General features: G+C 33.8%; 1 protein-coding gene across 3 annotated transcripts; it reads left to right on the top strand.

Annotated features, from left to right (window-relative positions):
• The first annotated feature begins 863 nt into the window (after window positions 1-863).
• LOC139846856 (transportin MOS14-like) lies at window positions 864-10,549 on the top strand. Of its 3 annotated transcripts, XM_071836401.1 has the most exons (25): window positions 864-1,191; window positions 3,177-3,275; window positions 3,409-3,630; window positions 3,708-3,827; window positions 4,005-4,088; window positions 4,182-4,241; window positions 4,909-5,034; window positions 5,203-5,264; window positions 5,479-5,535; window positions 5,649-5,772; window positions 6,255-6,284; window positions 6,360-6,389; window positions 6,524-6,604; window positions 6,756-6,869; window positions 6,966-7,045; window positions 7,142-7,277; window positions 7,382-7,531; window positions 7,637-7,722; window positions 7,803-7,990; window positions 8,075-8,167; window positions 8,238-8,425; window positions 8,521-8,632; window positions 8,791-8,948; window positions 9,812-9,928; window positions 10,199-10,549. In XM_071836401.1, the coding sequence occupies exons 1-25, from the start codon at window positions 979-981 to the stop codon at window positions 10,412-10,414; spliced, it is 2,946 nt and encodes a 981-aa protein (XP_071692502.1). In that variant the 5' UTR covers window positions 864-978; the 3' UTR covers window positions 10,415-10,549. The 3 variants fall into 3 exon arrangements, 2 of the variants coding, with proteins under 2 accessions (XP_071692502.1, XP_071692501.1); XM_071836400.1 differs by having other exon boundaries at window positions 6,255-6,389; XR_011759213.1 differs by lacking the exon at window positions 10,199-10,549 and having other exon boundaries at window positions 6,255-6,389; window positions 8,521-8,634; window positions 8,792-8,948; window positions 9,812-9,927.
• Window positions 10,550-11,831: the final 1,282 nt, after the last annotated feature.

Here is an 11,831-nt window from a genome sequence, read left to right as displayed (position 1 = left end):
ACTGTTATCAAATAATAGTCGACCACTAAACTATAAAAAAAATTACAACTTTTTTATATATCATTATATATAAGATATCACCTCGCTGGTCATCACTATTATAAAATTATTAGACCTTAAATATCATTCTAATCATATGAATTCAGACCCACATGTTCATAATTTTGATGATTTGATGTTTTATATTATATGTCTTAACTTAAATATTAGATGGCTTAATCTGTGAAATGTTGGTCGTTGGGCACAAATTTTATTAAGTTTTTGTGATAAATGGTTAACCGAATTAACCGTTTTTTATCAACACGTTAACCAAATTAACCGCATTAACCAAACCGTTTTTAACCGAACCGAATGGTTAAAAAATATCGATTAACCGAAGTTTGGTTATGGGGGTGGGGTTTGTCTCTAACCGCCCCCAATAATTTCTCGTTCACATGTGCAGATGTGTTTGCGAACATGCGAACATCTTTGTATAATTCACAATTGAACATGTAATTTGCGGTTGTGAATATTTGTTTTGCAATGATATGAACATTAGATAACAATTATATGTAATTTGTTGAATATACATGCATATAAATCATGTATTTAAAATAGGGCTAGCATGGGACGGACACAATTCTACGTTCTTATAAAATAAAGGGATTAATGGATTTTTATTTTGTTAAAAAGGTCAATTTGGCATATTTACAAATTTTAGGGGGACAAACTATACCATAGCAATACCCAAAACCATTTTTATTCACATGTCGTCTTCCATGTTCCATCAATGTCGTTAGGGTACTGATTAACAAATTGACCAAACAAATAGATCACCACCAATAACCAGTCACAAAAACACTCCAGTTCTTTTACCAAACCCTAGACATCCAACTGCAACTATTAATTACACTTCTGTATTCCTATATCCACCGTAGCCACATGTTTCCGGCTAACAACGGCCGGCGGCGTGTATGAAACCCCTGCGAATTCGATGAAATGGAGTTACAAAATCAAGTAGCGCAGGCTGTTCACGTATTGAATCACGATACTCAATCGTGTAATCGTGTATCTGCTAATCAGTGGCTGGTACAATTTCAACAAACAAATGCTGCTTGGGAGATCACTACTTCAATTTTGACATCTGATCGTTTATCTTATGCTTCTGATTTTGAAGTTGAGTTCTTTGCTGCTCAACTTCTCAAACGGAAGGTTAGCTTCACTAACTGTAATTTATTTATTAATTAATTATTGAATAATTAAGCTACATTCACTTGTGCAATTGATTTACCTCAATTTTGTTTATTTCAGTAATTATAATTGTAACTGCATTAAGTGTTGTATTGGCATCTCTAATTGCTTAGCTCTACTAGAAGAAAATGTCTGTTTTATCTAGTAAATACATGATTGCCTTCGTTTCGATTACTTCTAATGTGTAGTGCACATGAATTTGTTTGTATACGAGTGGTATTTGGTTCTGAATAACTAAAGTATACTAGGCTACTTAACATTTTAGGTGTTAGGCTACTTAAGATATTAGGTGTCACTTGTGTTGCTTTCTTGGATTTCTTTTTGGCAAACAAGATATAAAATATGTTTTTATAACAAATATCATATACAAGTATATGTAAGGATCGTATAGCCCAAACACAATGTCCTGTAATATAAGCCCAAGAGTCCATCCTTATTCTAAAACCAATTGGTGATAGAATGACTTTCCCTTAGACTTATATACATACATTTGTTTTGTCCCATGACCGATGGGGGACTTTGGTTTGCACCCTAACAGTATACAACCAACGTTTACAGAGATAGTTTGGGAAATAGATAGGCTAGAGAGTTAAAGATATAATTAAATGTTGTGTGTACCGCAAGTGTGAGTCCTTGGAATGACCAATATCCAAGCCACTAATTTAACCTTAGCCTTGCCATTTTCTTCTTCAAGTTCAGAATAAAAAAATTAAATATATTTACACATTTGATCGAAAAGATCGAACCAAATTTATTGCTTGCCATATACATGTGCCTTCACTTGCACTATCTGCCCTTCACTTACACTGCGTTGGCCCTTGTTGGCTATGTTGTCTTGCATCTGGACAATGATTATAAAAATCCCGATTAATCCTATTTTATAAGCAGATCGAATAGAGTTTCCGAAATCTCTCTAATTAATCGGTCAATGCCAGTCAGTGGGTCAAAATCGGATTTAATTGGTCAATGTCGGATTTAGTCGGTCAAAATTGGTCAAACTCAAAGTTGTTCAACATTTGAATGTGAATTTGAATTAGAGTTTTTGTTGTATTTGAACAATTGAACGATTATTTCTATGTTTCTAGACAATTATGTTAAAGTTTATGTTTATCTTTATGGTTTCTTCTATATTTACATATTTATTTCTGAAACTTACTAATCAAATGTATAATGTATATTCCTATTGATCCCTGATTTGGCCGATTAATCCTACAAGGTTATACCGATTAATCCCCAATTAGCGATGGTTACAACTTTGATCTAGACCAACTTCCGAACTAGAAAATACACATAAAAGAACATCAGAATCAGGCAAAAGGTTGATTCAAGTACTGATAAGATCTAACTGCTCCTCCTTTCAAAAGCATTATATGCCAAATAAAAAAACTTTATACCAGCGGACAAAAAAAACACTTTAAATAAAGCTTCTGTTGACACATCTCTGGAGAATGGAGAATGAAAAAATGCGTTTCTTATCACCAATACATACTCAATTTAGTGTAAAACTGATATCCGGACAACACCACATCAAATATCCATCATATAACATTAGTAACACATGTTATTTTAACACCTCAATTGTAGAGAGAGCCAATAAGATGCATTTTATTTAGCTAAGAAACATTTAAAAAACTGTGTGTGGCACTTGGCTATTTTACTATGGCAAATTGCTTTTGGTAAGTCTTACTTAGAAGTACTAAATTACCAGCTGGTTGTCAGAAAAGGCCTAATGTGATAGTTTTATAGAAAGTCTCAAGCGAAATCCCCTCAGTAATATTTAATGATACCGTTAACCCTTGTTAGTAACTTCTAATGTTTTTGTTACTATGATGTGGGATGTGGTCTATCCAATTTTCATTACTCGACAATGGATAATATTTTTATTCTACCAATATTATGTACGGTAGTATTGATATGGATCTTAATTGGGTTTTACCACTTTTTAGATTCAAAATGAAGGACATTGTTTGCAGCTGGAAGCAAAGGAATCTCTTGTTAATGCCCTCCTTCTTGCTGCTAAGAGATTTAGTTCAGGCCCATCTCAGGTACTCTTCCTTCAATGTATTGGCATTTGTTATAATGATATAAAAAACAAGTTCGATTTATTGAGTCTAATTGGTTTGGTAACAAAAATGGAAAAAATAACTTACCCTTCATCTGTGTGTGTGTTTGTTGTAGCTTTTAACACAAATTTGTCTAGCTCTATCCACACTTATACTTCATGCTGTGGAGTACTACAAGCCGATTGAGAAGCTCTTTTACAGTCTTCAAAATCTACAAGGTCTAGAAGATGGCAATATTGTTGTTTTGGAAATGCTAACAGTCTTACCAGAAGTTGTTGAAGATGAATGTGCTAATCATAGAACCAAGTCAGGTCAAAGAGTTGACCATCGCCCTGAGGTACTAAAACACATATTTATTTACATTTACTTTATGTTTCATACTTTAGCAACTAATTTATTCGATTTCATTGGCAGCTACTTTTGCATACATCATCAGTGTTGGAGTTCCTAAAGCAGCAATCTGAGGAAAGTTTTGATAGTATTATTCAACTACATGAAAGGAGCAGAAAGATACTTCGTTGTTTGTTAAGTTGGGTAAGGCAAAGCTTTAAAGTTTTAATCTTTCTTAGTCTTATATATCTGTCAACAGATGGATGTACTATAGTGCCTTGATATATCTAATATCTTAATGATGGTTGTTGGATGTTTATCTGGAATAACTATTTTGTTTTTACATTTTTCTATATCTAAATCATGTGTGCTTGTTTTCAGGTTCGGGCAGGATGCTTTTCAGAAATTTTACCAGGCTCATTACTGGCCCATCCCCTTCTTAATTTTGTTTTTAACTCTTTGCAGGTGAAAATCCAATCTTGTGGTTAGTGTCATCTACAGCCCCTTAGAAATATTGTTGTTGTTGTACTTACGTCTCTTTGGTTTGAGGATTTATAGGTTCCATCCTCATTTGATCTGGCTATTGAGATTTTGATTGAGCTCGTTGGTCGGCATGAGGTATGTATATCCCATAAGTTGTAAAATATAAGAGATTGATTCTTTTCATTTTGAGTTGGTAAATGATGATCAAGTATATATACATGACTTTCTTCTTGAGATCTCATCCTATGGTAGTATTTTATAATCTCTTAATCTCCAAATCCTTATTTATGGACTGGTGAACTTATCGCTTATTGTGTAAATGTGTATGTCATGTAGCTATATACTAGTATGAAACAACGTAACATTTCCTTAGCTTATCAGAAGATAGAACTAACATGAATCATAACTCCAAATGTAATTAACTCATACATGTTGTAGATAATAGAAAAAAACTATAACACTACAACCTATCAACCATGTTTCATAAGGTTTATACCTTTTTTGAATAGAAGATAGATACAGAAGAAACTTTTTAATCGTTATATTTGCATGCATCTTTTTTTTTTTTTTTTTTTTTTTTATTTTATTGTAGAGTCGTAGCAATGATTACTATTCACTATAGAATCATAGAAGATATCTCCATTGTCCCAAAAGGTTATATACATACAAATACTCCACCTCTAGGGGTAGCCTAAGCATGAGAAACCTTATTCTTTTACCCGTTTACCCAAAAGATATTTATGTAAGTGATATATTTATTGGGTAAAACTTTTATTGAGATTTACTTTCCCCCTTCATACAGGGACTGCCACAAGTTCTTATATGCAAAGTAGGGTTTCTTAAAGATGTTCTTCTTCAAGCATTCGGTGGTGGAGATGAGAAAATAATTAGTGGTCTTGCATGCTTGTTGTCCGAGATTGGTCAGGCTGTAAGTAATTAATCTTGCTTATCACTTCCATTACTATGTTCTTTATATTTCGGACAAACAAATTTCAACTTTCTTGTTTATATGATTCCCAAAAAATCATTCCACCCCCTTCAACATAACATCTATACAACAAATGCTTATGAATGTGTATAATTTATTGGTATATAGGCCCCAAGTTTGATCATAGAGGCCAACTCAGAAGCACTTATACTGGTTGATGCACTTTTGAGGTCAGAGCCGAAATCAACACCTTTTTATAACACCTTACGCAAAACAAATCAACAATTTTCTTTTTTCTTTTTATCTAAAGTAGTGATCTTTTGTTGGAGTTGTTGTAAAACTTAAAGTAGTTTTATCATGGAATCTGGTATATTTCAGTTGTGTATCTTCTTAATGAATGGAATATCTTCTATGTTAATTTTGATATAATTTGATTTCTGGCAGTTGTGTATCGTTTCCAAGTCAAGATTGGGAGATTGCAGATTCAACCCTGCAATTTTGGTAATAATTATTATAGTTTAGACAAATCTAAACATAGTAGTTATTGAAGATGCACGATTTTGAACTTCGGGTGAATGTTGATAATTTAGTTTGTTAGCTCTTTCTGTTTTTAGGTGTTGTCTTGCTAGCAATATTGTTCGAATGGATGTTGGGATCACAGAAAATAGTAAACATGTCAAAGATGTATATATTCCCGTATTTTCAGCATTGCTTGACGCTCTTTTAATGCGTTCTCAGGTATTTCTCGTTTGACGTATCTGATTTTACGTTCCACAATTTTTTCAAAATTTTATTCTTTTGGCGATACAAATACCGGTTAGGCCGCATACACCTGGGTAAAAATTAACCCTTCCTGGGTATTTAGAATAAGGAAACCTTATCAGTTTACCTGTATTTACCACGTCTTTCTTTAGTGCTCCCTTCATCCCATCTTGATAGTCCAGTATTCCTTTTTGGGCTGTCCCAAATTAATAGTCCACTTCCATAAATAGTTAAGAGTAATAAGTAGATATCTTTTACGCCCTTAACTTTTGTTTGTAATACAAAAAGATAGGAAAAAAGTAAGGGGTAAAACTGTAAAGTAAAGAAAAAGTACAATGTAATGATGAGATTTCTTAAACTGTGTATTTTTTGTCTGTGGACTACTAATATGGGACGGAGGGAGTATCAATTATGCATATTGTAACCAATAACATTAAAATAGACATTCTTTGTGGTAGGTGGATGATTCAATCTATAAAGGTGATACTGTAAGTAGAGACTTACCAGATGGGCTTGCTCAGTTTAGATTAAATTTAATGGAGCTTTTGGTGGACATTTGCCAGCTTTTAAAGTCTGCTGTGTTTTTGCAAAAGGTATTCACATATTGTATTTTCTTAGATCCTACATTATTAGTCACAAACAATATATATGTGTGCTTGTAGCTTAGATTTTCTTCATTCATATTATCTTATGATAATATTATAATATCATTCCATTTTCGTTTCAGATATTTTTTGGTGGTTGGATGTCTTCAAACGCACAAATTCCTTGGAAGGAGGTGGACGCCAGAATGTCTGCTCTTAACGTGGTAAGTTGCGTTTACCAGATTGTAACTCATCTTACACATATGGTTCTTTCTACACAATAAAAACTGAGACCTAATAATACAAAGTTAAAGATTGGATATACAACTATCTTTCTTTACCGATGTTCTATTTACGAATCATTTTTCATTCCAGGTTGCTGATGTAGTACTGCATGAAGGCCAAATGTTTGATCTCTCTATGATCTTGCACTTGGTGACAATTTTGTGTGATAGGGCATCATACGAACCAAAAGGATTTATGTGCATTGTATGTCGTTTACCATCAATTAAGTTTTAATGTGTAAGAAACTTCATTGTTCAGAACCAAAACATGATTCTCTGTTGATGATTGTGTTTGCTTTAGGTACATAGATCACTTGCAGATGTTATCGGTTCATATTCGAAGTGGATGTCTTCTTACATAACTAATGCCAGACCACTTCTGTAAGGATATTTTAATTTGAATTTTCATAGCATGAAATTTGACACCATTTATTCCCACATAAAAAATTATTTATGTCCCCGATCTCTTGTTTTCAGTATTTTTTTAGCAGCTGGTATGTCGGAACCGTTGTGTTCGCATGCATGTGCAACTGCCTTCAGAAAGGTATGTGAAGATGCTACTAATATTATGCACGAACCTGCAAGCTTAGAAATGCTTATGTGGATTGGTGAGGTTAGTTTCTACCAATTAGATTGTTCCTTATGCTTTAATGTTATTTTTTTTTTCAGTTAAAACCTTTGTATTCTGATCTTCCATTTTTAAATAAATAATTTCAGGATTTGGAGAAAAAGCGTCTACCTTTAGAAGATGAGGAAGATGTTATTGGGGCTATTACTCTGATACTTGCATGCCTTCCTAATTTGGAATTAAGAAACACTTTGTTGCTCAAGTTGCTTTCTCCTAGCTTTGGATCTATCGGCAAACTTGTAAGATATTTTTTAACCCTCTATTGAAAAATATCTAGTAACAATCTCTGCATTGATGTTATAAACTTATAAAATAAACTCAATTTTTTCTGTGTCTCGATTCAGATTGATCGGGATCAAGTTAATTCTTTGAGACAACAACCAGCTGCTTATACTCATCTCATCAGTTCTGCAGTGAGGGGTTTTTTCAGGTTTTCTTTGTGACCGTCAATAGCATTTAGGTCGAGTAACATAGCTTATTTTAATTGAAATTTATCACAAATGGTTTCAGGATAGGAACTGTTTTCAGTCATCTTGTAACGACACCCTCTACATGTCATGATATCGACAGTTCAGTTATTGTCTTCCTTGAAAGTTTTTGGCCTCTGCTCGAAAAATTCTTTCAGTCAGAGCACATCGAGAATTCAAGTTTATCCATGGCAGCATGCAGGGCTCTTTCACTTGCAATCAAATCTGCAGGTGATTTTCGCAATCTCAATTGAAATGTTGGACAATTGTGAATATTAAAGAACTCTCGTTAATGAAAAGTGTATTGATTTGCAGGTCATCATTTTGTGACACTGTTACCCAAAGTTCTAGATTATCTATCAACGAATTTTGTGTCATTTCAAACTCACGAGTGCTACATTAGAACAGGTAAAGCATTGAATTTATAATGATTATACATTTTATACATGTTGCCAATTATTTACAACCTTTTTTACAGCTTCTGTGGTCGTGGAAGAATTTGGTAATAAGGACGAATACGGACAGCTATTCATCAGTACACTTGAAAGATTCACAAATGCATCATCAGTAATGGCTCTAAATTCTTCATATGTTTGCGATCAAGAGCCCGATCTCGTGGAGGCTTATTGTAGTTTTACATCAATTTTTCTTCGCAGTTCTTCAAAGGTATATACTCTATTCTATCATGTTTCACTTATAAATGTGGCTTGTGATTTAGTATGACAAATTAGATGCTTAGTTAAGGTTTCATGTTGTTACAGGAAGTAGTGGCTTCTTCTGGGTCCCTTCTAGAAGTTTCCTTTCAAAAAGCAGCCATATGTTGTACAGCTATGCATCGTGGTGCAGCACTTGCAGCAATGTCATATATGTCTTGTGAGCATCATTTTTCAATCTTTAGATACGTGAATTACAAGTGTAGTTGTTATAAATTGTGATTTTGCAAATTTTTTAATTTTGTTATAGTGTCATTTTAAGGATATTGTATGACATAGTTGATGTAATTAATGCTTCTAATATTTTTTGTGGTGTAGGTTTTTTAGAGCTTTGCCTGACTTCATTGCTGGAATCAGTGACGTGTAACTCGGAATCATTACTTACATCGATGACAGTTCATGTGATATCTCATAATGGCGAAGGCCTTGTATCAAATGTGGTTTATGCTTTACTTGGTGTTTCAGCAATGTCAAGGGTAAACCTTTCTATTACTTAATATTTTGTGTGTTTTGTATACTCTTGGATGTGCATCGTCTTGTGGGCGGGCTAACGGGTCTAGATTGGATCCGGCCAATCTTACTTGATTGTTCCTAATAAGTAATGCAACAAATGTGTTGTGTTTTAGAAACAGCAGTTTACGAGGTTTTATTTTATAATAATACAGGGTAAATTTCAAGTTTCATCCCATTTGACCCATTATATATGTAGCCAAGTCTTGATTTGACACATTTAAGATGATTAACCTTATCGACCACTTTATGATGATGCACACTTACTCACTTAGTGACAGCTGATAAATAGTCTAACGAATGAGCTGACTACTTTCTGTATGATAACTCCTCGGAACTTTATTTCCACATGACTTGTGTGTTTGCTGATTACTTAGTTGGAGATCGTATATTTTTGTGTTTTCTTCCCGGTAAGGGGTGTTCATGGGTAGGTTTGGTTCGATTTTTGGCTAAAACCAAATATTGAAACGTAAGTTAGGTTTTAAGAAAGCCAAAAAACATAATTAACCATTCGTATTATCGGTTTCGGTTTTGTCCGGTTTCAGTTTTTTAATCGGCTATTTCAGTTCAGTTTTTCGGTTTATCCACCCGAGCATGTTTATTAAATAAATTTGGAACATATATAGTACATATACGTAAATAGAAGTATTATATATAATATAAAGAGGTTGGTTTGGTTGTTTTGGTCGGTTTTTAGTGAGGAAACCAAAAACCAAACCGTAGTATTGTTTTTTTGAAAACGAAACATCACATTGGTTTTTATTCAGTTTGGTTATCTTGGTTTAGTTTTTCGGTTTGCGGTTGAGTTTACGCTCCCACTTACTTTCAGGTTCACAAATCTGCAACTATATTGCAAGAATTGGCGGCTGTATGCAGCTTTAGCGAGAAAACGACGTGGAAATCTGTTCTCTCTTGGGATTCTTTACATGGATGGCTACATGCTGCGGTCAGATTGCATCTTTTATCTCTAATATATGAAACATGTATAATTCAAAAATAGCTAAAAAGGAAACAAGTTATAAAGTTTAAAGACTAATAACTTTCATACACATTAAATTTCTCGAATAAGATTATGACTGAAAAGTACCAAGACACTTATTTATATGTGAGTTATATATTTATATCTCAAGTCAACCTGACCCGCACGTCGAAAATTTAGAAAAATAGACACTATTAATTTAAAAATAACATAACGTCTGGGAAATTAATATTACAGGTGCAGAGTCTACCTGGTGAGTACTTAAGGCAGGGGGAAGCAGAATCATTAGCACCTGTATGGCTAAAGGCCTTGGGTGATGCAGCAGTTGATTATCTTGAAAGCAGAACGAGTGACGGGGAGAGGAATCATAAACATATGCGCGGAAAGGGTGGTAGGATACTCAAGTATTTATTTCGGGAATTTGTTGATAGTCATCGTAACATTGTTACATGATGATGACGATAGCTGCCATAACTATTTAGCAATTCATTCTTACTTGTGGATCTTCTCATTGTTGTATCAAGGGTTTTCCCTACAAGACCACAAGTTTCTGATAGAACATTTCGCAATTTTGTTTACATGTCGTTGCATAATGATTGGGAATAATGTAGAATGAATGAAATGGAATGGAACAAAATTGGGTAAGCAATAATATGAGCAAAGTAAAGAGAGAAATCAATTCGAGCCATGTTAACCACAACACTCGAAAATCCGCATAGTTGTTGCTTGTTAAGGCCTTCTATATGAAAGAACTCTTATGATATGATGCTCAATAACCTTAATAAGAGGTGCAAAGAACATCCGATCCTAATTCGAATCCGATCGAAAATCTGGAACTCGTTTTTATGAAAACCGGAGTTTTTAAAATCCGGATCCGACTAGCCGTTGTAAACCGGATAAAAACCGGTTGATCAGATCGCAACCGCGAGAAAGACTCTGTTCTGTTTTTTTCAAACGTTACAAAATTGAACGTTAAACGTTATAATTTCTGTTAAGAGTTATAGCTTCTGTTTATATTGATTATATTATAGTTTGTTCAAGTTAAAAAAATCAAACCGGTAAAAATATAACCGATAAAATCGAATCCTAGTTCGAAGAAAAATCCGAAAACACCGGTCGAGAACCGAAAAAAACCAATTCCAGAAAAAATCCTATAAAAACCGGCGCCGAGATCCGGAACCGGACAAAACAAATCCGTTTTTTTTGTCCGGATCCGGTTTTTATTCGAAATGTGCACCTCTAACCTTAATAGCTTATTGTTACACATACCAGCAGGTATTAGTTAAAAATTTGATTACAAACGTTCCTATTAATTGAATCACATTTAATTAAGATGTTGCATGATTAACCTGGATACCGAATTGCTACTGAACTGCTTTGCAAGCTGACTAAGCTTGAGGCAATTCTTTGCGAGTACCCCTAGAGTCATCGTGGCTTAATCCTTGGGGCCCACAAAGGGTATACTTTATTTCTCTTAGAATTTAAACTTAAGATCTCTAGGCTCTAGTTATATTCACTTTAAGTTTTTGTCAGTAGGCCAACACATTGTAATTTTCTAATTTCTTTATTTACACGGTATCTTTTGTACCCCTAAAGCTTCTGCTTGTCATTCTTAAGTATAGTGGACGTCACATTCACGAGGAGGAAAGGAAATATATATATATATATATATATATATATATATATATATATATATATATATATAGTGGTAGGATCAAGAGGGAAGTAACCATTCGGGGGGAAGCGGGGGGAAGCAAAAACTTTTTTTTTTTCGTTTTTTGAAAAAACTTTATTCACGAACATTATAGATGAGATGAAAATATGAACATTTAGTAGAGACACTTTGTGATAAATGTTTTTATTTTGGCGG

This window comes from Rutidosis leptorrhynchoides, chromosome 5 (assembly GCF_046630445.1).
Source record: "Rutidosis leptorrhynchoides isolate AG116_Rl617_1_P2 chromosome 5, CSIRO_AGI_Rlap_v1, whole genome shotgun sequence".
In the NCBI taxonomy this organism is placed as follows: domain Eukaryota; kingdom Viridiplantae; phylum Streptophyta; class Magnoliopsida; order Asterales; family Asteraceae; genus Rutidosis; species Rutidosis leptorrhynchoides.
Note: the sequence above shows the minus strand (reverse complement) of the source record. Positions and strands in the feature narration are given on the sequence as shown.